Source organism: Poecile atricapillus, chromosome 9, assembly GCF_030490865.1.
Source record: "Poecile atricapillus isolate bPoeAtr1 chromosome 9, bPoeAtr1.hap1, whole genome shotgun sequence".
NCBI classification, from domain to species: Eukaryota; Metazoa; Chordata; class Aves; order Passeriformes; family Paridae; genus Poecile; species Poecile atricapillus.
The window spans coordinates 2,589,132-2,616,756 of record NC_081257.1 but is presented as its reverse complement, the minus strand read 5'-3'; the positions used below and the strand labels follow the sequence as shown (position 1 = coordinate 2,616,756).

Here is a 27,625-nt window from a genome sequence, read left to right as displayed (position 1 = left end):
TGTGGGGTAGTACACACGTTCAGAAAGACTGGGATTGAGAGAGGTTTTATAAACTCAAAGGGGAAAGCATTGATGCATGAGGGCCTAATTAAAGCAGTATTAGAGGCTCTGAAAGGACCTTTGGAAGTGGTAGCAGTGCATGTAAAAAGACACCAGAAGGGACACTCAGTGGAGGTCAAAGGGAGCCACTTAGCAGATTAAATAGCAAAGCAAGCTGCTCTGGGCAATATTGAGAAAGTCTTTAGAATAATAGATCTAAAAGGCAGAGATGATGGAGATGAAAAGGATGGAGAAGATCCTGTATTTAATGAAAAAGAATTGAGGAATTACAAAAGCATGTTGCTAATAAAGATGGGAAAGGGAAATGGAGAATGCCTGATGGCAGACAAGTGCTGAATAAAGCACTAAGTAGGAAAATATTAGAAAATCTACATGCTTCAAGCCATTGGGGAACCCAAGCCCTCTGTGATCATTCTATGAAAACCTATGTTTGTATTGGAATGTTTGAAATTGCAACAGTGCTGACCCAAAATGGTATGATTTGCCAATGAATAAATAAGAAAGTTATGTGAAAATTGCCTCAAGGAGGAAGAGACCGTTTGGCTAGGAGACCCTTTCAAAATGTACAAATCCATTTCACAGTTACCTCAAATCCAAAGGTTTAAATACCTATTAGTCATAGTGGATCATCTAAGCCATTGGGTTGAAGCATATCCAGCTGCCAAGGCGACAGCAGAGGTGGTCAGTAAGATTCTACTAGAAAAGATCATACCAAGATATGGAATCGTGAATACGTCGATTTGGATAGAGGCCCACATTTTATTGCAAGAATTTTACAGCAAACAACAAATGCATTGAACATCACCTGGAAGCTCCATACCCCTTGGAGACAACAAAGCTCAGAAAGGGTCGAGAGGGTGAACCAAACAGTAAAAGTGGCCCTTACAAAGTTAGTCGAGGAGATGAAAATGGATTGGCTGAGGTGTCTTCCCTTAGCTCTAATGAGAGTGAGGACTAAACCTAGGATGGACTTAGGGATTTCCCCCTTTTACAAGATGATGTTTGGTTTACCCTTCTTAATTACCCCGGGTAATATTGGAAACTATGAGGAAGGAGAGCAGAGCACAAGAAAGTATATCCAAACTATAGCCATCACCTTAGAGGAATTTAGACAGAAAGGATATCTCCCTCAGAGGTCTCCTATCGATTTTAAAATCCACGAGTACCAACCCGGGCACTGGGTTTTGATTAAAACCTGGAAAGATCAGCCATTAATTCCGAAGTGGGAATGTCCATTTCAGGTCCTGTTAATCACGGAAACAGCTGCTCACACACAGGAGAAGGGATGGACACATGTTTCAAGGGTGAAAGGACCTGTCCTTGCTCCTACGCAGCAAGCCTCGATTCCACCGACTGGACCTCGATCAAAGAAATGGACACTAAGCTGGTTTTGAAGAAGAAACAGTCTGAACAATCAGGAGGAACAGAATAACAGATCGTCATTGCTAGATTGGAACCATAAGCTGCAATGATGTTTAATGAGCTATCCTAGCTTATTTGAAAGGTATTGACTTATTTAATTGTGTAACTTTTAAAGTTCAGGTGATTTAAATGCTTTTAGTGTTACTAACTATAAGATGTTGTATAAAAATATGTTCTTAACTTCTGATATTCCTTGTTACAGATCCAAAGAGTCTGGAAAGAGGATGGAGCATTCTTCCATGCACTTAGCAATCAGGCTACAAAAAGAGGAACGAGACAAGTGGATACAAGAGGGGAGTGAGCTCCTGCAACAGAAAAAGAAGTAGTAGCCAATAAAAAAGTATTGCAGGGAGCAAGACCGGATCAGGAAGCACTTTAGCCACAGAGTCACAGAACCTTCAGAAAGGTAAAGGATATGGGTGGGAAAGTGTCCTGTACCGGACCCCCGTTAATATCAGTCCTCCTATTAATGAACAGCTGGCAAGGAGAGACTGTGTCGTGTGATAGATGCTACTACCCCCTGTATGCAGGAGACTCGTGGATAGCTGTCCTCAGAACACATTCTAATCCGAACCCCTCCTCCATCAACTTTTCACCAATAACAACCTGTCTTGAGGACAGCAACACATATTGGCTTTCTGAAAACATAGAGAATTTTAAACAGAAACTATTGGGAGAATGCCCTGTCAAAGAAAACCGGATCTGCTCAGGGAAAAACCTATTGAACAGGAGGTGAAAGGTGGGGGATCCGAGCCAGATATAATTAAGGGAAAAGAAATAAAAGGGGTAATCAAAAGGGGTTGGGAAATTCAGGTGACGAGAGGTAAGAACTTATTTCTAGATTTGGTAGAGAAAATAAGCCGTGAATTTAATATCAGTAACTGTTGGATTTGTGGGGACACGCAACTGGAGGAAATTTGGCCATGGGAGGGAATTGCGCTGAGCTCACAGAATTTATTAAGGCTACAGGAGAAAGGAGAACCTGGAGCTGATAGAAGACCCGAGGAAGAAATATGGAATTTGAAGTCCCAGGTAATTGGTGAGGAACGCTTATGGAGGAGAGGTCCCAGTTACATCACCTAGGTGATGGTCAGCTCCATTGTAAGCAATACTTTGTATCCAATAATACGCATCAGTGGTGGATCCCTCCGGCACCAGAGCTGTATTGATCTAAGAAAAAAAACAAGGATGTTGGTACATTGGAAAGGAAAAATTATATGAGTGCATTACTAGGGAGGCTAACCCTCTTCTAGACGAACCCTGACTTTCAAAATTTTGGACAAGAAATGGCCTTAAAGTAACAAGAGCACCCCAACACTGGAGAGCCCCAAAAGGCCTCTTTTGGATCTGTGGGAAGACAAGGTATGTAATGCTCCCCCAAAGCTGGGTGGGAAGTTGCACTTTGGGCATTATTAAGCCCACATTCTTCCTCCTTCCACAGATTAGTGGACCACATCTGGGGGTACCCCTTGATGATGAGTTAAAAAGAAAAAGGAGACAGACACTGATAGGGGGAGCCCAAAGATGGGGGGAGGACGAATGGCCACCTGAGTGAATTGTAGCAACATATGGCCCTGCCACTTGGGCCCAAGATGTGTCATGGGGTTACAGAACACCTATTTACATGTTGAACTGCATCATTCTCCTACAGGCATTGATAGAAATAATTTCAAATCAATCCTCCCTAGCTATTGATTTGATTTCAGCACAATCCAGGCAGATGCGAACAATGATTTAGCAAAACTGGTTAGCATTAGATTGTTTACAAGCTGAAGAGGGAGCGTAATGGGGAAAATTTAACTCATCTGAATGCTGTGTTGAGATAGACAACCATAGTGAAATCATTAGAAACATTACAGCCAATATCCGGAAACTAGCTCATGTTCCCCTGCAGAAATGGACCCCATTTTTCCAAGCTAAGTGATGGGATAATATCTGGAATGTTGACTGGTGGACAAAGGCGTTGTTAATTGCTGGTGGGTCACTAATAAGTCTTATTCTCCTTCCTTGTATGGTTCCCTGTCTAATCCAAACCATTACGAGAATGGTGCAAAACTCCCTCAAAATCAGTTTTGGACAAAGACCGAATGCCGAAAAGACTGAAAAGACTGGGACAATCAATTTGATGAAAACAGAAGCACAAGAGAGAGACCACGGTCCTCAGACATCCAAATAAATTTATAGGAAGTACCAGAAGCTTAGAAAAATCTATTGGATTTATGAAGAAAGAGTTTAATAATTTGTATTTGTATAAGAGTTTGATGTGGGCCTAGGCCAGGTCAAAGTTTCAGAGGGGGGAATTGTTATAAATAGTGCAACTCCCTAGTTGGTTAAGAAAGTTAAAGTTCTAATGATGTTTGTTTGTTGCGTATGATTGTACGGGTGTACAGAAACATGTGGTAGCCAGTTTTGAACAATAGGAGCGGGGGTTGAGGTTAACGAAGGCAGAGCAGAATGGAACCTTCTAGGAAAATGAAGTCACAACCCCAGATGACGTGTGGATCCTCACTGGCTGAAGGAAGGGACCAATGGAGTCTTGAGTTTTGGAAATGATTGGTGGAGGTTGCATGATCTTAAAGACCAATCAAAGGTCTGTATTTAGAACAATCAAACTGCGGATTGAAAAACGCTCCAAGCCGACATTGCGAGAGCCTTTAAAACCTCTGGGGTGCCCAGCACCGGGTCTTCCTGAGGAACTCTTGTTTCTGAAGGAAGCACCCAGCCTGTCGTGCGGCTGTAACTCTTTATCCAGACTGCTATTTGGGGTCGGGCTTATCTCGTCCTCAGCCCTCAGTGGTTTCTCATTTTTAAATAAACAAGTTGACTTCTGAAGAACACCCGAGCATCATTTATCACATTGGACAAACAGTTTTCTGCTAGGAGAGCCCTGCACATAGTTCTGCACATCTTTCATAAACGCCATAAAACTAACTCCAAACACTCTACCTACAGAAGCTTTCCACACAGGGCTGCCAAAATCCAGGACAACTGCAAGTGAGGGTCAGAAGACTTTTGTCGTGTACCTGCCAGCAAAATTCTTAATGATCTAAAGCAATTGCATTCAGATGTAACATGGGATCTCTGTTTTTCTATTAAACTGTTTCATGATGAGTAACAAGCCTTGGGAGCATGAGGTGCAAGGCTGACGTTCGAAAGCATGAGCATGTGCTCCACAGTGAGCAATTTAATTGTCCATTTTATTACTCTAATATTTATTCCACACTAAGAAGCAAACCCAAGCCTTCCTTGGAGGCAAAACGTGCATGGTATACACTACAGTCCCTCACAGGGTCACCAGGGTGGGCAGGGACAAAGCAGGCAATCTGCCTCATTGTGAACCACTACAGAGCTACATCCCAATGTGGGTTTAAATAGCACGGTATCATTAATTAATGAGTTCCTTTCCTGCAGGAGATACAAAAAGAAGGTCCCTAATGATCTTCTTGCAAGCATGCATTAAAGAACTGATCCTGCTATCCTAATGAAGCTTTGGCTTTGGCAATTACACTTTTCCCTTTCACCTTTTGACACAGACACTTCAGGTCTTCTTTCCCCACACTCCTGCAATGCCGAGCTGGCAGTTGCTGTTCCCCATTTACTGTTCTTCCCTAGAGCCAGTACAGTGGTTGCTTTGAAACAAAAAGCCCTGAGATCTGGATATCTTGAAGGAGCATGAAATGCTAATTAAGTGCTCATATTGGTAGCTACCCAGATCTTCACTTCCCTGTACTCTGAAACACCATCAGGGGGACCATGCATCATTCCCATTTGTGGATGTTCATGGTTGTGGTGTGCAAGAGCAATGGCTTTGAGGAGGGAAAAAATGCCCCTATTCAAACAGTGGGTGTGCAAGGAGATGTGAAATTCCACTGCCTTTTCCACGATATTTTAGAAAGATCTAAGAGAATACTGCAGCATGGAGTGGGTCCCTCATTTTCTCTCCAGAGGAATCCCCAAAGGACACATTCACTCTGCTGATGATGGCAACCCCATAAGCTCACAGACTAGTTTTCCTTGCAACATGCCATCCTGCCTGGGCTTTACTAGGCCAGGACTAGACCCAAAGTTAGGCAACTACATGCAGCCATGTAACATGGAGATTTTGCTTCAGAAAACCTAATTATCACATTCACATACATTTTCTCCGGTAACATCAGAAGCTGGCAACCATGAGGACTTTGCTGTCAAAAGGTTCCAGTTTGCACTGGGCCAAGAAGTAGTTTTCCCAAAGGCAACCTAAATTGAAATGTGAAGTGTAAAAGCCTCAAATGAATATGAAAGGAAGCAGCGAAAAGAATTCTGGAAAGGTAGCATTGCCGATGAACATGCAGCCCACCAAGAGCTGGAGCTGAACCCAGGATTGCGTGTTCCAGCTATGCAGGAATTCATTATGCTGGCAGGCACTGGTCCATGGTAACAAATGATCCCATACCCCTGGGCTGAATGGCACCCAGGCTGGAGTATAGATAGATTTGAGGAACCCTTGTCACCTGTTGAGCTCACAGTCCACTCAACCTTCTGCCAACAAGTTGCAAACAACACACTTGGACTGCTGTCCTGGATAAATGTACATATAGCTGACTTTTCCAAAGGTGTGCATCTTTTCCAGAGAAATACACAACCACTCCTTACCTATGAAATTGTGACTGAAGATACCTCTGACCCAGATTGGCATGAGGTTGCAAAGGAGCAAAGCTTTGGGATTTGGGCACACTTCTCTTTGTTTCTTTGCTCAGGCCTTTTGTGAGCACAGCATACATGTAGGTAGAAAACTTTTGACTGTACAGGATCTTTTGGGTCTATTGTCCCCCAAACATGTCAGTGGGTAGCCCCATTGCAATGCCAAGTCACAAACAGCAGCACAAATGACACAAAAAAAACGTGGCAAAAGTGGGAGAGGCCCAGTGAGGAAAGAATGTGGTGAGACACTGGGACATCAAGTGAGCTGCACTCCCATAACCTCAGCACATCTCCTCTAGGCTAGCAGATCCTGGTCTCACATTCCCTGCTTGTTTTTTTAAAAAATTAATTTATTTAAAATATATTTATATTTAAAAGATACAATCAAAGCACATTTATTCAAACCTATATCAAAATATCAGAACATATGAACACATGTAACGGTAAAGCCTAACACATAAATCCTATTCTTCAATCACTCTTCTGAGAGGCAGCAGCTTCTTCCTGGACTCGGTGGAAATAGAGCTCTTCAGGACGGGAGGCAAGGACTTTGTGGGTAAGGACACATAGGAAGTATGCAGAGAAAACTTCTTGGTAAGAGAGGAGCCTGTCAGGTCTACAAAATGGAAACACAAATTGTAACAGAAACTGCAGTGCAAACCTAGAGCATCTGAAGCTCCAAATTCCATGGGACACATTTCCTGCAAACTTCTAAAAAGCTGCACAGGAAAACATGCTCCTGCCAGCAGCCCCTTGAGGCAGGCCAGGGGACACCCTGCCCCACTTGCACAGAGCTACCACAGGAACCCCCTGGCCTCTGGGCTGGCCTGGGACAGCAGGGAGCCCAGAGCCCTGGGCTTTGCAGCCATGGCTCAGCTGCACATGCAGCCTCCTGCTCCTGTCCCTGCCCCACAGCTGAGCAGCCCTACAGCTACACGGGGCACTGGCAGCAGCACAGCTCATTGCAGGGGGCACATGCAGGGCAGAACTGTTCCCTGGGGATGAGCACAGGCTCTCTGGGCTGGCACAAGACCCTTCCTCCTGCCCCTCACCTGTGTGTGAGGCAGAGTCCTGCTCAGCCTTCACCTTGTCCTCAATCAGAAATTGCTTCAGGCCCCCCACGCATTTACTAGGAAGGGCAGTGGAGAGAGCGGGGGTGGATGCAAACCTTTCCTCAGTGTTTCCTCGCTTTTGAAACAGCTAAAAAGTCACATCCGGAGGTGTCCAACTCAGCTCTTCGTCAGCTTTCTGGAGAACATCAGGCCTTCACCAGCCCAAGATGCTGGAGAGGTTTTCCCACACATGTGGAGGCTGGCTGGCAGCACACTTCCTCAGCTTGGTGCCCATCACCTCGTGGAGGGCAGAGGCAAGCTTGGTGACCACAGTGCGGACATTGGCTCTTCGGACAGGCAGCGCCTTGTTCCCCAGGAAGGACCAGAGCACGGGCAGGGCGGAGCGCTGGACGACTTCAGGGCTCCTGGGATAAACCCATTCCACAAGCACTGCCGGGAGAGAGACACAAGCTTCTTAACCACCAACCCTAACGCAAACAAGGATCTACCTCTAAGTTTTACTTCTTGGAAGCCTCTCTGGCTAAGATCAGAGGAAGAGCACACAGACCCCCATGAGCCAGAGACAGGCAAAGCAGCTGATCCTCCCAGAAACAGAACCAGCAACCCCCCAGGACTAATTCCTCCAAACAGGGCCTTGTAGCTCTGGCAGACTTTGTACTTTTACTAATCCGTTTCATGATCTGTTTCTGCAGGGACAATGCCTGAAATGCCAAATAGCCTTTTATTTCCATTAAGAAGTTGTCTAAACCCACACTGAAAATCCAGACATGCACCATAGAGAGGCAATTGAGGGATTTTCAATAAAAAGGATGATTCCATTTTTGTGACCTTTGATATCAAGGGCCAAAAGTCTAATCTGGCTCTTCCTTTTGCTCAGTGGCACACAGTAAAGGGCAGTATTAGACCACACTTCAAAACTCCAGCCCATTTGAGATAAATGCTGATGACACTTGGATTAGAAACATCAGTGACTTGCTGGAGTCATTGGCAGAATGCTTTTGTGGCTTCCAACAAACAGCTGTTCCAAACCTCAGAGTGTCTTAGATAATGACCCAGACCCCATTGCCATGGCATCTGAGCATCTCCACATTTTAATGGCATTTCCCCTCCCAATGTTAATGGCATTTTTCCTTACAATGCAGACAGAAAGGAGGAAAGAGAGAGAAAACTATTACCCAGGGGACTGCAGTTTAACCAAAACATGAGTGTTTTCTCACACTGTGTCAGAAGCATCCTCTCTGCTTGTTTTCTGTACTGAACTACATCAAACACAGACAAAAATTGACTACCAACAGGCTCCCTGCACAGCAGATTTGGCTGAGAGATCAAAAGCTGAAATGGTCTGGAGACCATTCTTATTTTCTGAACAGGCAAAATGTTATGTAGGAGCCATTTATTATTCTGTGGTGGAAGAGACTTCATTTTCTCAATGCTGTTAATCCACCAGCAGTCACCAACATTTCAACAGCTCCTGGAAGTACTCAAAACCAATGCTTCTAAGTGGGAAAAGGGTTATGGTTAATCCATTTAAAAATGGGGGTTCATTTGAGTTTAAATGCAATTAAAGACGTTGGTCAGTATGGAAGTCGAGAAGAGAAAGAGCTGTGTGCTCCTACTAAATCTCAGAGAGCGCATCTGCTCTTTCTAAAGTAGTCCTAATTTTTGTTTAATTCCTTCATTTGAAAAAGAGATCAAAATAACTGCAAAACTAAACTCCCTATTCCTGGAGATCTACTTGATTCAACTGCTCTTTAACAGGCCTTTGACATTCCCAATCGCTGAACATGCCCTTTTGAGATTCATAATGAAGACACAAAGTGTATTAAACTTTGCATTTAAAGATGCTGGCAGAATTAGTGGTGGATTTAGCCCCAGATAAAGCAAGGCCATAAACCATCTTCTCTACTATATATTGAGATGATCACATTTCCATTCCTTGGCTGTTGCTGTCATAGCAAGCTCCTCTGAGGAATCAATTAGCCGCTGCATTTGCAGCATTTTGGACAGCGCTGACAGAGGAAGACACTGCACTCCCTGAAATGCTCAGCCCAATGCCACTTTGACAGCACAGGCAGGGAGCCTCAGCACTATGCTTCTGCCCCTCTGCCAACAAATGCTACCCTTGCACTAAATCTGTGCCTCTAATATGTGTGTTGAGTTTTGACCTAAGCTGTGAGCCCCAGGCCCTGCAGGGTTCAGCCTCAAAACGTTCCAAGAGCAAAATAAGGATTCTGTGAGGACAAAACAAACTGATCCCCTGAAACAGCATCTGCCACCACTTTCCCTCAAGGATCACAGATGCCTCTGAACTTCCAAGAGAGGAGCCAGCTGGGGTATTTTCAGCCCTTCCTTTTCCTGAAGGTGGGTTCTGAGATGCCTCAGTGAGAGCTCAGCCCCAAGGCCGAGCGCTGCCCCTGTCTCAGATGCTGCACACCACGGCAGCAGCCAGGAAAACCTGCCCAATACACCTGCCATGGGTGCTGGGCAGGAGGGACAAGCTCAGCACCTCCTGATTTGGAGGAGCTACTCTACTGTCTATTCACAGGCATTCCCTGTACATTCTCCCTTGGAAGACCTCTTGGCTTAGAAGGGTTGGCCATACCTGTGATATGCTCTGTGACATCCAGCAGAGCTTGGCCACTCAGTTGACTCCATTGGTGGCCAAACTCTTTCACCAGTGATACTTTATCTACAAGAGAAACACACATTTCTGCTCACTCTTCGGAAGTCCTAAGTGAATGGACGGTGGGGTGGGAAAAGGCAGGGGCAAGCCCATTTTATAAAATAAAGTGAATTTCTGCTGATCCTTTAATCTTTTTCTTCTTTCCTTCCAGCTTCCTTGGGAGGGTTTTTAATTCCAAAAGAAAAGATCTCCTTGCACAGTTGTAGATCCAAAGTCGTCTGCTGTGCCAGGAGCTACATTAAACATTTCACATACAGGGACCTCAAGAGTTCAATCACATGTAAGCAGTGAAAAGGGTTTGCATCCCAGAGCAAAAAGGAAGAACCCCATACTTTGAACATGGAAAGGCACTGAGTCAGGCAGTTCATGTGCTCACAGAGCAGCTGAGGTGGAGAAAGTGGAAACTCCCCTGGAAGACCTGCCTTTTTAACATTTCATTGCTCAGGCATATTCCCCAGTGTGGCATTTTCAGAGCTGACATCAATCTGTGTGGCAAAGGAATTGCAGCAGCCCTTGCCTAGGTAGCTATTTGCTACAGCCATCTTGCTCCATGCAAAACAACATGTGGAACAAGGCATCACTGACAGCTGGATTTCTACCTGTTTGTTATAAGGAAATGAACTTGGTGAATCAAAAGTTCTCCTTTGAAAAAAGAAGCCAAAGAAGAAAGGTGGGAAATGGGCAGCTAATGCCTATAATGTATATAATGTAGAGCCTTCCAGGAGGCTGCTCTGCAGAAGCTCTGATGGGCCTGTGTCCCTTCATGCCAACAGCCAAGCTATTCATTTGGGAAGTCCAATGGGGCCCAAGCAAACTCCAAAACCCCCCTTGGCTCTGAATTCTAGCAAAGCTGTAGTCCAGGACTTCCTCTTCAGACAAGCAGCACAGAGCCAAGGACTCCTGGGACCTTTGGGAAATGCTGATGCACGTTCAAGCCTGTTGGGGGACTGGTGTGTAAGGACTGCAGCTCCACAGCTTCTGGTGGATGTCAGCTGCAGCATTCCACAGACAACAGGAGCTCTCAGGGCTCTCAGTGATCTCTTGTGTGGGAGAGGCAGAGACACAGCTGAGAAGAGTCCATGTCAGGGGTCAGCCTTACCTAAATGAGAAATAGATTCTTCCAGTGCTTTCACAGCTGCAGCATGAACCCCGGGATCCTTTGAGTTCAGTTCTTTGTAATTCCTTCGTCCAAATGGATGATCACCGGGCTCAAGGCATAGGATGCCTATGATTTCTGACAGCACGTCCAGCACCTTCTGCTTCACCTTCTTGTGGCTGTCAGATATTCTCAGGACAAAATAATCAAAAATCTGTGGAGAGAACAAACAACATGACAGCTGGATTACAATGTCCTTGTTTGAAGAGGGGATGTGGACAAGTGCACTCAGCAATGTAAAAGAGGAATCTGATCCTTTTGGACAGGTCAGCACTTGCTTGCACAATTTCACTGTTTTCCTGGGGGCCACTCACTGGAGTGGTTGCACAACCTCATGCTGGTTGAAAGATTTTCATCTATTTTGAAGAGGTTTGGGTGGGGAAAGAATGTTTCCTATCGTGTTTCCCTCCGCCAGTAAATCATTAAATTAATTTAACTAATTTTGAATTTATTAATTCAAAAAGATGACCTTTGCTTTAGAAGTATGGAACCAGATATTTAATGTGCCCATTTTCCTATACACTTGCCTCAAGTACTGAGGGCAGTTTTGATTTTGCCAAACTATAGCTGGAGAAGATCTAAGTTTTCTTTTCTCAGTCTCTGTCTCTGTGTCTGGAGAAGTGCAGGGCTCTGATCAACTCTTCCAGGATCCACACTATTTGTCTAACTAACAGGTAGGCTTGTGACATTTAATGTGCTCTACAGCTCTCATTAGAGCAGGTTCAGTCCAGTAACAGCCACATTATCAAGCACCATTCTCTGGAGAAAGGGAAATGCAGCTTCTGGGAGGTGAAGGTACAGATCTGTTCTTAGTCATTTTCCTCCTTTTCCAGAGAGAAGAAAAGGCCCCCCAAGAAGGGTGAGCACCATCTCTACCAAGAGGAATAGGGATAAAGATGGATATGAGTAACCCAGAGTTGTGAAGATGGAGTTTACAGAAGTATCCTTTAAAAAAATCTGGGTTTAACCAACCCAGCCTGATACTTCTCTTCTCCATCCAAACCCATTTTTTATTGAGAGAATAATTGCCATGCTTTCAGAGCTGGTATTCACTTAACCCAGCTGGGAGTAGGAGACAGCAGAAGCTACAGCAGCAGCAAACTCTGTCATCATCAATAGGCACCTGCCCAACAAATACAGCTGGACTGAAAGAACTTGTTCTGAAGCCTGGACCCGAATGAAATTTGTCTGTGTAAGAGGGACCAGCCTGTCCCAAACTGCCAGGATGTAGTGCCAAGACACACGGAATGAACTTCACTGCTCCAGGCTTGGGAAAGGAGCTAAAGGAAAGGAACAATGAAGATACCCTACATACTTGGACAATGTTAGTGGAGATGAGCTGGGGGCTGGTTTTGCACAGCTTGAGAAGGAATGCCACTCCTTCCAGCCGTGTCTGAAACCCCTTGGCTTCCAGGAGATTGTAAAGCTTCTGGAGCAGCTCTGTTTCTTCCACAGATGGAGGTAACGTGACCTGGGCTTTTGTACGGTGTAGGAGGCGTCCCTCAGAGGTAGACTTCACCCTGGGAAATGAAACCAAATTAGAACTTGGTGGTGATAATATCTTCAGTTAATTGTGAGAAAAACATCTCAAGGAGCTTCCCTAATGATGTGATTTCAAGCTAGAAAATCATGAGGCTCTGAAAAACAACGTGAACCTGATGACAATCATTACAGGAGACAACCTGTGAGTAACATTCTTGCCAGTGCTCACTCAGGAAAACCAAGGATGAGATGCATCTGATCTACCTTCAGATGGCTTCCCAGGCACACAGGTCTCATTGCTTTGTGGGGAAAGGGACACTACTTCCAGGTTTAAATGCCTCCTCATATGGGACCTGTGTGTCTTATAATAAGGAAACTCATCACTCTGGAGAAGTGTCTCTACACCAGGCATGACAATCTGTAACAGTAGCTCAGATGCATCTGAACAGATGAACAGGGGCATATCTGAAGGATCCGGGAAATCAGTAACAGAGATAAAATCAGAATAGTCAAAACAGACATCCCAGCACTATGCTAACATTATGTTTGCTTCCCCAGAGATTAGATCCACAACTTAACAAACCCACAGGGAACAATTCTCCTGGATCAACCTGTCTCTTCCATGAGCATTCCAAGATCCTAGCTATGCTACTGAGGCATGTGGTCACTCTTCTGCCACCACTGAGCATGACAGAGCTAAGTAACTCTCCTCTGTTATCAGAGGAGAACAGGTACAAGTAGCTCTGCCCCTGGCATGAAGGACAGCAAGGACCAAATTCCTGTCTTAAATTTGGACTGCAGCACAGGGGGAAATAAACCAAACATGCTGTCCATCAAGCAAACAGTGTGAAGGAGAGGAATATCATAACAAAAAATCCACATTGAGACGCCTGTTGACCAATGTTGCTTAGGAATTGCCTTGATACTTACTACTCAAACTTGGTACTGATTGAGAGTAAGAAAGCCATGAATCAGCCAGGCCAAACAATTTACATGAGAGGTGCTTTTTTGGGGAATGGCAACTTGCTTCTTGACTGGGACTTCTCATCAAAACACCAATCTGAAAAAGACTCCTCTCTGATGAAAAAAAAAAACAAAAAACTGATTGAATTTACTTGTCACAAGTCAGGCAGCAGAGACACAGCCCTCTCCATGCCTGCACAACACTGCCCTTGCCAGTGCACTGGATCATCTGAGCCACAACCAATGGGTGTCTTTTTGTCACCCAATTTCTGTGGAAACCTCTCCAGAGAAGCTGTGTTCAGTGTAAGTGTGTTCAGTGTCTTGGCACTACATCCTGGCAGTTTGGGACAGGCTGGTCCCTCTTACACAGACAAATTTCATTCGGGTCCAGGCTTCAGAACAAGTTCTTTCAGTCCAGCTGTATTTGTTGGGCAGAAGTAGCCAATTTTTACCATAGAGCATTTGTAGGGAATGGAAACAATCTCTGGCACAGGTCATCTCCCCCACAAAGACTTTCCTGGGGAAGACACATGTAAAGCTTGTCATGTGCTTTGTCCCATCTAACAAAGTGCTCAGTACCGTTTACTGAAGGCAATGTGGCCTGGGGCTTCTTTGAGGAATCGCTGCTCTTCTTCACCAGCATCTTGACAGATGGGCCTTCACTCTTCTGGTTTTCCATCTCCTACAAAGACATAAAGAAAGCCCATGACTCTTTAGAATATACAGTAGGAAAGTCCCTGTTTAAAACAAAGGTTAGAACCTCAGGATCACGGCTATCAAGGCTTAGGGAGAGATTTCCTAGCTTACAGAAGGAAATAGACCAGAGATTCAGTGATGCCAACTCTTTGTTCTCAATAGCCCAAGGCAGGTTATGGGTGCTGCCATAGTGAGCAGCACTCTAAAATCCCAATTTCATTAGTCTTGAGCAGGAATGGGAGCAGTGCAAACTGGTAGGCAATGAGTGTTCTTAAAGGAAGCAGCAGAAAAATTGAGATTCTCTGGGGGCTGGCCCATTGTGTTGGAAGTTGATTTGATTCAACACTCGCTCTCCCTGTTCCTCCACAAAGTCACGCTCCCTTCTATAATGTAGATAAGAATAAAAACAAAAACCCACAAACAAACCAATGGTTTTCCACTGGACTCTGCTGAATTCACCAAGCTTCCTCCAGCTCCACAGGGCTTGAGAGCAGGGCAGTATTCCCAGCAGACACACAGTAATTGTTGTAATTGGGATTGACATGTACATCTTCTGTATATTTGGAAATTTTCATGGCACTGCTATGTCCAGTGTCTTTTGCATAGACTCTGTTATCTTCAGAAGCACAATTCTCACTTAATTCCTTTACTGGGGGCAGAGTTTGGAGAGCATGGTGAGGGGTTACACTGAAATGAAAACCCATTTTCTCCTCTTTCCTTTTCTCCTTTGTGATATTCAAAATATTCAAAACCCCACTTTTGCCCTAAGAATATCAGTTCCTTTGTAGTCTGCAGATGAACAAGCTGAGGATTAACAGCTCATTCCCAGGAGCAAAGTGATTCAGGAGAAGAAAAATGAGATAAAGACAGATTAGGTATGTTTGATCTCATATTAGCAGTGGCAATCCTTGCACAAAGGAGACATTTCTCCTGCCAAACACTTACTTTCTTCTTAATTCTTGTCAGAATATCTTCCAGGTCACAGGTAGAAACAGATTGCTCCAAAAGCCTTTTAAATTTTTGATGACTTAGCAACATCTTCACCATCTCCTGTCCATAGTGCCTAAGGAACAAATGAAGGATGTTGGAGTCTGAGATACAGAGTGTGTGCCCTTGTTTCTAATACTTAGTTCTAGGATTCAAAGAAACACTGAATTTCATATAATATGAAATTCATGAGCATGTTTCCATGGTGATACATGAAAACAAATGTTAAAGTTAGATAGGAAAAATGTAAGTGTGTAGATTAGAAAGTTTCTTAAATCACTGGGTGAAAAATAGTTTAGAGAACAGGAGACAAGATGGAGGATTTAGGGTGTTGTCTCTTGTCCTTCTTCTTTGTTCTTCATGTTCTTCTCCTAGGGGTTTTTGGGTAGTAGTAAGTGATTGGGTAGAAAATGCCGCAGTGCAGCACACAGGTGTTGGGTCATTGGGTCACTAAGAAAAATAATTTAGTTGGCATCTGTTAGTTGGGAAAATGGACATATAAAAGACCTTGAAGAAGATCTTTGTTAGCCATTTTACCCCTTTTCTATCATAGTGCATATAGCTCCTTGTACCTTGTAATACTGATAAGAATAAATAAACAACTGAGACCGAACAAGAGAAAACTAGCCTCCCTCTCATCAATCTTCAGTTCAAAGGGAAAAAGAACCCAAATACAAAGTCCTTAATGAGGCAGAAGGAAAAGAAAGAAAAGTGAATAAACATAGGAAGAGTGTTAACAGAAGAGGCTGATACCTTAAACTCATCAGTGTCAATCCTTGCATAAGAAGGCTACTCAGCAAAGAGAGACATTTATCTCCACTTGGCACTGCACAGTGCTGTCAGCTGAACACAAGAGGCAAGAGGAGAATGTGGGGCAGCAGAAAATACCATTTCATTCTGAAACTGTGTGTGAGCTTCTGTGGGATCAATGGATCCCAGGGAACAAGCAAAGCACATCTGCTTTGTTGGCAGAGCCCATTAGCAGTGTCTTGCTGCCACTGCACAATAATTTGCCTTCCTTTAACTGGCAGGGAAGCCAGGACAAAACACCTCATGCTTCCCATTGATTATTCTATACCATATGTATGGACAGGGGCAGCTAGTTGCTCCTGTGTTCTTGGCAGCTATTAATAGGAATTTAATCATCAACGTAAAGGAATGCAATTATCAAAGTAAGGGGATTTTAGTGGCTTGGGTTGATTTTGCCACTAGGAAACCACAGTGCTCTTCAAGAATAAATTTGGAGGTCATTCAGCCACAGATAACAGCATTATAGGAATCTGCAAGAGAGGTTTAGAAAGACTGAATACATTGGCTAAAGACCTCTGAAGTATTTCTAGCAAAGTCTTAAGTGAATGAGTAATAGATGTTTGGGATCCTTCAGTGATGATTAGCCACCACTTTGGCTTTGTGTTGTGCACCTAAGGCCAAACAAAACTGTTAGTCTGGCTAATCTGAGCTCTTTTGATCTCAGTCAAGAACCCTTCAAGTCACAGGAAGTTGGCAATGCTCCTTCTTGCAGGACAAGCTCAGGTTACCCAGTACAGTCATTTCCCCGAGGAACACAGAGCACTGGTCACAACAACAAGGCTGACAGAGCTCAAGAAGTGTTTGGACAATGCTCTTGGGTACATGGAGTGTCTCTTGGGGTGTCCTGCACTTGGCCAGGAGCTGGACTTGATGACCCTGATGATTCCCTTCCAATTCAGTGTATTCCATGATTCTATGACCCTTAGCCACATGGAGAGGTAAAGTATTATTTCCTGTAGTTTCTACACTTTTCTGGATTTCCCTTTTAAAGCCAGACACCAAACAGATTTTGTGTTTTAGGAGGTGAAATGAAGATCATTACCTTGTGTCCTTGTGACCGTCCTGAGCAAGCTTCCCTGCCACCTGCGCCAGGCTCTCAGCCCTGGGTGTGTCTGCGAGCTTCGTGACTCCAATTGTCCCCATCAAGGACAGGAGGAGTTTGGCCGCACACTTCCGCACCTGGACGTAGCGGCTCCTGGGAAGAAGAGAGCAAACACTGGGACACAGGGAGAAGGAGGCACAGCAGCACAGGCCTTGGCCAGAGAATGCTCCCTGTCGTTGCTGGGCAAAGGAGGCCTGGGTTCTCCCTGCAACTTTAGACACCTGTAGGAGGTTCTGTTCTCAGATAAACACAAAGTTAGCATTGTACAGAAGGAGTGCCGGCAAGGAAGAGGGAGGAATTCAGTCTCCCTGTACTATCTGATATTCAATTTCTTTCCCAAAATTTGCTCTGAGAAAGATTAAAGAAATAGCTTACATACAAATTCTTTAGAAATTAAAGACAACCCCTGAATTAATGACAACCTATGCTGACCCACTACACAGAGCTGCAGCAGGAATGAGGCTCTTTCCACCCATTTATCCCCAAATTGTTGGAGTCTGGGGTGCAGACTGTGTGCCCTTGTTTTTAGTGTTTAGTTCTAAGATTCAAGAAAACACTGAATTTCATATAATATGAAATTCATGAGCATGTTTTCATGGTGATACATGAAAACAAATGTTAAAGTTAGATAGAAAAAGCTAAAAGTGTAGGTGTGTAGATTAGAAAGTTTCTTAAATCACTGGGTGAAAAAAATAGTTTAGAGAACAGGAGACAATATGGAGGATTTAGGGTGTTGTCCCTTGTAATTTCTCTTTCTTTTCTTTGCCTCCTTTGGGCTCAATTCTCTGTGAATACAACTTTTCTCTAGTCTCTCAGCCTTCTTTGGGCTGAATTCTTCTGGGATCCTCCCTTGTGGGGAGTTTCACTTATCTCAGTCTTTATGATTCAAAGTAAACTCTCGAGCTCGTTAGGATCTTGTTTCTCGTGTTTATTGAAGGATCCTTACAAAACTTAACAGGTCTCTTCAGGCTGGTTACAAGGTTAATCTTTGCAATCTGGTGCATTTCTTTCTTCTGATGGTACAAACAAGGCCTTGTGGCACACTTCGTGTCTGATACACAAAATGGCCCCGAACTACGCAGTTCTTTTATCTTTATACCTATTTTTATCCAATTAACATTAGACACGTATATTATTTTTCTTAATGACCCAATGACCCATCACCTCTGTGATGCACTGCGGCATTTTCTGTCCAATCACTCACTATTACCCAAAAACCTCCAGGAGAAGAACATGAAGAAGAAAGAAGAAAGGACAAGGGACAACACCCTAAATCCTCCATATTGTCTCCTGTTCTCTAAACTATTTTTTTCACCCAGTGATTTAAGAAACTTTCTAATCTACACACCTACACTTTTAGCTTTTTCTATCTAACTTTAACATTTGTTTTCATGTATCACCATGAAAACCTGCTCATGAATTTCATATTATATGAAATTCAGTGTGTTCTTGAATCTTAGAACTAAACACTAAAAACAAGGGCACACAGTCTGCACCCCAGACTCCAACACAAATCTGCAGACCTTTGGAAAAAAACAAATGCAGGGAAAAACATGCTGTGGGGCATGAGGTTGCAGAATATCCAGCAATACATCCTGTTCCTTCTGTGAGGCTTGGCAAGGGATACATCTGAATGTTTTACCCTATTCCAAAGCTGAGGAAGTGGTGGCAGGCAGTTTAGCCAGGTTGTCCTGTTCTAGCCAGTGTCTCTTGGGAACAGGCCCAGCACCAACACTGAAGGCAGCATTTGCTTCAGCTGTCCCATGGCAGTCAGCCTGTGAAGGTGCCTGTAGAGTGATTCATTATCTCAAGGCTAACATGAAGCATCAGTTTGAACAGAAAGTAGAGCTCTAAGGCCAGGACAGTCCTACAAGACTCCTTTTGGCAGGAGCTGCACCTGCTGTGCAGGCTGTGCCCCATCCAGCACATTCTCCCCCAAGTGCTCCTCACCCCAGCAAGTCCCCTCCTTCTTTCTCAAGTTAATGGCATAATGAGGATGCCTGGTTTTTCCCAGGGCCTCTGTGCTTGGCGCTTTGAAATATCAAAGAGCGCTCACAGCTACTACTGCAACTGTCCCTCTTCCCACAAAAGCACAAGGCTCTATCCTTAGCCTTTGCAGGCACTTTCCCTTCCCCACCATTCACCAGTTCTGGGAAGCTCTGACAGGCTGGCAGAACTCCAGGAAGCAGCAGGAAACTGAGTCGGGGGAGGTTTAGGTTGGATATCAGGAAAAGGTTTTTCACCCAGAGGGTGGTTGGGCACTAAAACAGGCTCCCCAGGGCAGTGGTCACAGCACCAAGCCTGACAGAGTTGAAGAAGCATTTTAACAACAATCTCAGGCACTTGGTGTGATCCTTGGGGTGTTCTGTGCTAGGCCAGGAGCTGAACTCGACGGTCCTGATGGGCCCCTTCCAACTCCCAATATTCTACAGCTCTGTGATTCTGTGAACTAATAGGCTGCAGGAGGGCAGAAATAGGTGACAAGAGGAGAGAAGTGAGGGTGATGGGAGAATGAAGTCACTGAGTTCACAGAAGATGCAGGATGCAGGAGCCTTCCCTCCCACCATTCCCGTTCTGTCTGTCATCCCTTCCAACACTCAAATACTAGAAGGTGAAGAAGATCACTAAAGGAAGAAGAACCTACTTGGCTCCCCTGTCCATGAGAGCAGCCAGTGCTTGTGCAGGAGTCACATTCTCAACCATGATCCCCAGGGTCTGATTGGCTGCTTTCTCAACAAACTCTGGGGAATTCCAAACCATCAGGAGCAGGACCTGAGCAACCTCATCCACCTCGGAATCCATGTCCTTCTTCAAGGTTGCAAAGAGCTCTCCAAGAGTGATGATTGCAGCGTAGGACACCTTGGAGCGGAGGTTGCTCACCTGGGGAAGTGATAGAGAAACATAAGAATCACCTTGGAAAGAAAACCAGTGGCCTTAGACAAAAGTCTCAGGAAATGACAACACATCCCAATTTGTCCAGGGGAACAAAAAAGCACAATAAGAGCAGGAGAGCTCAAGCACAGAAAGGCACTTAGTCTGGCAACAATTTGTGGCCTCAGACCTGCTGACAGCAGGCCTAAAACCAAATAATTTCACTTAATTCTTCTATAATGCCCACCCCTTTGATTTTAGGCCCTTCAATTTCAAAACAAACAAATTAAAGCAAGGGCTTCTTGCAAACCATAAGGCACAAGTCAAAGACAAAAGAATCATGTGCTCCTGTTCAAAAAAGCAACACCAGAAGTTGAAGCACTCAGCCAAGAAACGGAAAGCACAGGCTCAAGTCTACAGATTAATTGGTAGTGTAGAATTACAGCTCAGGCAGAGGTTAGGACTCTGGTAAATAACATAATTAGTGTCTCAGTTTGTGCATTTGCACCTTGCATTACAATGGCACCTCACTCAAAGATGAGTGTCAGACACCCAACCTACCAGGAAATACAGCTACATGCACACACACATCCTAGCTGACAGACACTAGAAATATAAGGTCTAAAACCAGAAATGGAGGCAATCCCTGAGCACACGTGGAAATGAACATGCACATATCTACTCTACACACCATGTATGAAGTACAGGGGACAATTCAGAAGAATGTTCTCACCTCGCTGGTGACTGCCAGGCAAATTTCACAAAGTCTACAAAGCGCGACTTCTGAATGGGACCCAGCCAGCTGTTGGATGCTGGAGAGTGCCTTCTCCTTCAGCTCCCTGAAAGGCAAGTACCAAAAAGATTGGTTTTTCTCTCCACCCAAGAACTAGGCAGCACCCTCTGAAATGACCAGGCTGGCAGCGAAGTGGGTCCTCAGTGGGAGGTGCTTTTCAAGGAGCACTTCAGCAAATTGTGGAACTTGTTGCCACAGGATGCTGTGCCTGTCAAAAGCATACACAAATCCAAGAGGCAAATAGAGGGGTTTTTTCAGAGTCTTCATTTGTGGCCGTTTTACAAGACAGCCTTTCTGAAACCTCTGGCCCATGAAGTTCCTCTGTCACTGCTTCCTAGAAACTGTGAGACCGGACCAAGTTGCTGTTTCCTGTCACCTCCCTGTCCCTGAGACACAGTCCCATTGGGCTGTTACTGGGGCATTTTCCTTCTTTACCAGCCCCAGCAGGCAATTCAGCAGTAAGAGACTGCACTGGCACTCTGGAGCTGACTTTCCACTCTGCAGTCTAGGCCTGTCTGTCACCCACTCCACTCCTCCTCCAAATTCCCCAAGAAAAGCAGCAGGATGTCCCAGAAGATTCCACACCTGGGCAAGAACACTTGAAACTCTGGCAAAAACCCCTACCTAAAACAACCCCCACAACAGCAACATAACAGCAGTGCTATTTAAAAGGTGCAAACAACTCCATGTCTCAGCACCTGCTTTGTGCAGGCCCTCAGCTACAGGAAGGTTGGTGAGGCATCAGGGATGCAGCACAGGGCTGGTGATGGATCCCACGGGCACCCCTGAGTGTCACCCAGACACCCCCACACCTGCAGATGCTCTCTGCACCTCACAGGGCACCAAAGAGAAATGGGGAAGAGAAAGCAGAAGAAAAAGGGCAAAGCAAAGGCGACTGCACAAGGAGATACGTCGTGACAGACTTTTCATGTTCATCCCAAGGTGAATGGAGTCCTTATCCCCATGTGAATGAAGCATCCACCAGTGAGTGGATGCTAACCCAGACAGCAAAAGGACAACCAATACTGATAGTAAAAGGTTTAAAAATCATAGAAAATTTGGGGACTTAGAAAGAAAGTTAGGCTTGGCAAGCCCCGGGAAAAGTAGGTCCTGGGAAATGTTAGGCCTTGTGCTTGCTGAAGATCATGTGAAACTGCACTTGTGTAATCAGTATATGATAAATGATACAATTGTTAGATGTGATTAGATATAATTATTGTTTAAAGAACACGAGAAACAATGTTAGGGGATTGAGAGGGGATCACGAGAAATTCCTGCTTGGGTAAAAAGAATGCATACAATAGAACAATGTAAGTTTAATAATTAATATGTAAGTTATATAATGACAGAGTATAAAAACATGTTCAGCTCAAAACCAAGGCGGGTCACATTTGGGTATGAGTACCCCTGACACCCCGAGCTCTTCAATAAGGCACCTTCATATAATCATTCCATGATTATGTGTTCCTGAACACTAACAATACCAACTAAATTTTGTCAGGTTAGCATCTCTGGGCCTCCTTCTGCCTGTGTCAAATTTTGGGACATGATGTGAGTTTTGACCAAGCATCTCAGGCCCATATGATGCAGTGAGAAGGAAAAAGTTGAAGGAAAAAGCTGAATTCCAAAAGTGCAAGATTCCTAGAGGATTATATTTCTTTTCCCTTCTCTTCTGCCATGAGCCCTTCTGCAGTAATGACAGGCTGAGGGACTTGAAAGCACAAGTCAGGCCATTTCTCAGAAAGAGGAACTCCCTGGAGCTGCTTGTGGCATTCACATGCAGGAGGTCCCAGGGAGACCCTGTCAGCTGCCATTGCTGTCAGCAGTGGGACCAGAGAGAAGAAACCTTACTCAGTCCCACTGGGCCAGTGCCCCAAGGCACCCAAATCTCTACACTCAAAAGTGCTGCCGTCCTGCTTCTGCCTTCAGCCAGCAAATCATCTTGTCCCACAGCTTTCTCTCTTCCCTCAAGATTTCCTTTGCAGCTCCATGGAGCAGCAGGCAAAGCCCGCAAAGAGCAGGGACCTGCTGCAGCTGGAGCACTGCTGCAGACCAAGGCCAAGAAAAGGCTGCTGTCAGATCTTTATCCTCCCACTGCTCTGCAGTGGTTTCACTGGGGCCCCTTGGCCCTCTGGGCTGTTGGGGCTCAGAGGCACCAGCAAGATCCACTTCTGAGCTACCTTAACGCTAAGAGGGAGACAGAGTGAACGGGGCCTTTCTTACCAGTCATTGCTGCCCAGCAAGGAGAGTGCCTTGAGCAAGGCCTGCTGTGGGTCACAAGAGGCTGTGTCCTTCTGCCTGTTCCCACACAGCGGCTCCTCTCGACGCTTGGCACCAGTGGCCGTCTGCCAGGTCACTGTAAGGAGAAGGTCAGCCATGAGCGCTGCAGCCCCGGGCAAGGCACCCCGCCATGGAGCGGCCTGCAGCCCCATCCCCAGCCAGGCTTCCATGTGGGACAAAGTGGCACTGGGTCAGACACTTCCCTGCTGCCTGGCTCCTTGGGCTGCTTGCTTTCTCCCAGCCCCCCCAGCTGGGCACAGCTCCAGGCTAAAGCTGACAGCTGCCCACACAGCGCCAGCTCCCAAGTGCCACAGCTACCACAGGCAGCGGCAGCTTCCTGAGGCCGCAGAGCTCCCACTGCCTGCGAGACAGCGCCCACCAGCAGGACTTGCTACCCCAGGAGGGAACCAACCCCTCAGCTGCCTCTCTTGTCTCAGCACCCTGATTTCCCCCAGCCCCCAGGACAGAGGCACTCTGCAACTCCCTGAGGAAACACCTGCAGCTGCCTCGCCACAGCCCCAAGCCAAGCCTGAGCAACCCAGCCCTGCTGGGAACAGCTGAATCCCCACACAGCAGCTACCAGGGAGCAGCGATACCTGACCCTTCACTCCTGACAGCGCCTCTCTTTCCATTGCCTTCAAATCTTCTAGACAGCAGGCAGCTGACTGCACATACATTGTACCCTACTGTTGGCCAGGGAGTACTTTATGGATTTTGCTCTTTCCAAGCATCATGAATCTTTGCTCTTGCAGAGGTACACACTAGCTCTCTTTCAAAGATGCTGAGGTGAAATTTGTTTGTCATCACATGTTCGTGTTTGTGAACTCAGCAGTGCCTAAGCTTTCTCTTGTGGAAAAATGCAATTTCCAGTCTAGACAGTTGATAAAAAAGCCTTCCAAATGCAAACTGAGGATAAAAATATGCACACACAGCTGAAAATTGTTGCCAGACACGTGCTCTTGATAATCAGATGTCCAGGCTTTGCCTTAATTGAATTTTTTTGCAAGGGAAAAAATGTACATTGTATGAGAAAAATCAGATGATAAATGCATTTCTTATGAAACCCAATTGTCATCAAAAGCACTGTCCATCCAAAATTTCATGTCATGCACTCAATAGCTCATTTACTAATGTGCAGATGAAAACATCAGAGCTGTCTACAATGATGGAGTATAAACATTGCACAGAACCCAGATGAACTGCTCTAGACTCTCTAGGGTTTCTGTGCTACCTTGCCTGTTCTCACAAAGTATACCATAACATCAAAAATATTCAGCCAGGAGCTAATGTGGATGTCACTGATGTACCCCAGACACTGACATCAGCGATGTCACTGCAGAAGTGTGTAGACATACACATCTAGGTTCACTATCAATGGAGAGCCACGTCAGGCTAGTTCTGGTCAATTCTGAACATGGAAGTAGCACCTCTAGGAAGGAGCATTCCAAGTATCATTCCTAGCTCCTTTCTTCTTGTCTCCCCCTACTTGGAATGATAGCACAGACACTCTACCCACAAGGGACAGACAAGAGCCACTGGGGACTATCTGCTGGGTATTTACTGCAGGCAGCAAACAGCCTGGGAGCACCAGGCAGCCCCTCCTGGCTGTCACCTGCTACATACGGCCACTGTACTTGGCTGGGGTGACACAGGAGGCACTGCTTGTTCCCTCTTGGCATTGCAGGCCGTGGGATGGCAGCAGTGAGGAGCCACTGGGCACTTCTGGGAGCGGCAGCACGACTGCACCAAGCTGCTGACTGCCATGCAGAGACAGCCCTTGCTGGGATAGCAGGAAAGCTGGCTGCAGAGCCGGACAGCAGCACAGGCAGAGGGCCGAGATGGTGAGTGGACAACTGATCGTGGTGGTACTTGTGGGTGCCCAGTGAGCACACCCTGGCACACTGCCCCACAGCTCATCCCTGCAGTTACAGCTGCCTCCTGGCACCAGTGCTGTAGTTTGGACTATCAGGAGGGGCAAAAGCCAGAGCTTAGGCCTTTACCACTACTTTATTCAGCTCAACTTCCCCATGGATCTCTAAGAACCAACTGCTCCACTACTGCTGAGCTGGAGGGACTCAAAAGTACATTTGCTGTTCATTCTCAGGACAGGCTATGGACCCAAGATCCCAGCTGTGCTTGGTGAGGCAGGTGGCAGTTTGGGTTTCTTGGGCAAGGAAACACCCGTGTGGGAAAAAGCTGCCTCGGAGCAGGCTTACCCGAAAACTTGTATGGGAAGATGCCATCCCCATGGATGATGGGCATATTGGACAGTAAGGGCACGTTGTCCTGCTTCCTCAAGACCTTCTTCTTCAAGGCACTACCAGGGTGTTTTCTCTGCACACTGGAGGTTGTGCCATTGACAGGCAGTAGGCTAAAGCCTGTGGGGAGACCAAAGAGGAGCTTGTAAGTGGAGGCTGCTGCACAGGGTGACGATGGAAAGGGCCAGAAAACTTGCTGGAGTTGGGTAACATCTCTTTGTTATTCCAAAGAACTTCAAGTATAACACTGGCATGCGAACATGGGACAGTGATCACAGAATCCCAGAATCCTAGAAGAGTTTGAGTTGGAAGGCACCTCTAAGCACCATCTAGTCCAACCCCTGTGAGCAGAGACATCTTCATCTAGATGAGATTCCTCAGAGCCCCATGTAAATTGGCTTTGAACACTTTCAAGGTTGGATCAACAACAGCTTCTCTGAGCAAACCCTTCCAGTGCTTCATCCCTGTCATTATAAAAACATTCCCCCTAGTATCTAATCTGAATCTACTCTCTTCTAGTTTAAAACTAAATTGCAGTGATGCTTCCCCTAAGAAACAGGGAAAACCCAGTATTGCTTTGCTTTTGTTTTCCTGTTTCAGAGGCTGGCTGGGGAAGTTACCAAATGAAAGTGCAGATAGCCTTGCGTGATGCCCTCGGGCTGAGTGCTGCCTCCTAAGGTCCCTGCTGCCACCCTGGGGGCAGCGCACACAGCACTGCAGTCAGAGCCCCTCAGCCAGGATTCAGTCAGGAACACTGCTGGCTCCTGGGGCTACAACAGAAGCACTGGCTCTGGGGCTTCAGCACAGCTCTACAGTGCCAGCTCCTCAGCAGGCTGTGGCAGGAGAAGGATCTTTGGTGATTTCATTAGAAGCAGTTGAATTTTGTTTCTTCTCAGTTGCACCATGGCTGAGAAGCATTCTTTTGGACTCCCCTTCCCTGGAGGCTGCTCTCCAGGAGAGAGTCTGAAGCCCCAGTCAACTTTGCAAGACAAAAAGACTCTGAAAGACTTTGGAGGTGAAGGTGGGAAGCTGATATTCTGTTACTGGCTCAATGAAGCCATGGGCAAGATTCTTCATGCTTCTGTATTTTTGAGGGGGAAGGGAAAGAACTCCTCTTCAAGCTTCCACTCAGATGCAATCAGAGCAGCCCCCCCGTCTGATTGCATCACCGTGCAAAGGGCAAGCAAGTGGTCAAAAAGGTCAAAAATGACCACAGGTGTAGTCACCAATTACTTGCTTCTTCTGCATTCTCAGTGTCAACTGTCTGTGGAGGCAGCTGCAAGGATGTTTCTGTTTGCCTCCTTCTCTTGAGCTCTTTCTCCAACAGCTCCATTTTCTTCCGCTCTAAGTTCTTTTGAGCCAACTTGCACAATGCAGACCTAGTTGCAATGGAAATACATCACAGATGTAAGCAGAGACACCCAAACCAAACACAACATCTCATCAGGAGCACAGGGTCCATAGAGTGCCACAGTCTTTAATGCAGCTCCATATTCATTCAGTTTCAGAAGAATGTCTCCCACCCTCACCTTGGGAATTACACACAGGGAGGTGGAAAACTTTAGGGCCACAACCTTACACTGCTCCAACTGCAACCTATGACAGGAAGCCCTGCTTGAAGCACAAAAGTCATTGGAGTGCTCCAAGACAGATGAAGAGCTCACATGCCCAGTGAGCAGGCAGTTCAGTTCCTACAGGCCATGGCAGCAGAACAAAAACCACGTGCAATACGCAGCAAGGAGGGGTAACTGCTCTTGCTTAACACTCATGGCCAGGAATGGCAGCTGTTTCTCACTTCCTGCTTCTGAAGAACTCAGCTCTGAGGGACTCTGAAGGACCCCAAAGGTAGTCTGCTCATCTATGTCTTTATCCCTTACCTTTCCAAAGCCATCCCTCAAGTCTTCGTCACTCCTAAGACCAGTTCTGCTGGGATGATCTTTCTCCTTGGCTTGCCCCAGTGGGAGGCCTGGTAATGGAAGCCAAGGTTCGTGTAAACCTCTGGCAGACTTCAAGCTCTCAAAAACACCATGTGGGCAACAGGCAAGACAGGTTCCAGACTGCAGAGCTCTCATAAGACACAGAGATTGTATAGGAGAGCAGCAAGGTACATATGCCTAGACCCTCTCCCAGTGGATGTGCTACTGGCAGCAGACAGGACATTACTCTGTTGGCCAGCAGACTGAAACCTGCTGCATGATGAAGGCCTCAGCCCCTGGGTGCTGGAGAGCCTCAGTGTTTGAAAGAGAAGGGCTGAGATGGAGATTGCTCTTGGCAGAGATTCTTATCTGCCCTTATGCTGATTTTAGTAA

General features: G+C 45.8%; 1 protein-coding gene across 1 annotated transcript; it reads right to left on the bottom strand.

Moving 5' to 3' along the window:
- Positions 1 to 7,428: 7,428 nt before the first annotated feature.
- Positions 7,429 to 27,207, bottom strand: LOC131582232 (TOG array regulator of axonemal microtubules protein 2-like). The gene is made up of 13 exons (XM_058845189.1): positions 27,194 to 27,207; positions 26,550 to 26,695; positions 25,275 to 25,436; positions 23,002 to 23,134; positions 20,719 to 20,824; positions 19,759 to 19,994; positions 17,055 to 17,207; positions 15,161 to 15,278; positions 14,099 to 14,142; positions 12,390 to 12,594; positions 11,018 to 11,228; positions 9,838 to 9,924; positions 7,429 to 7,664 (listed from the first exon to the last, which is right to left on the bottom strand). Exons 1-13 carry the CDS (start codon positions 27,205 to 27,207, stop codon positions 7,429 to 7,431), a joined length of 1,851 nt encoding a protein of 616 aa, XP_058701172.1.
- Positions 27,208 to 27,625: the final 418 nt, after the last annotated feature.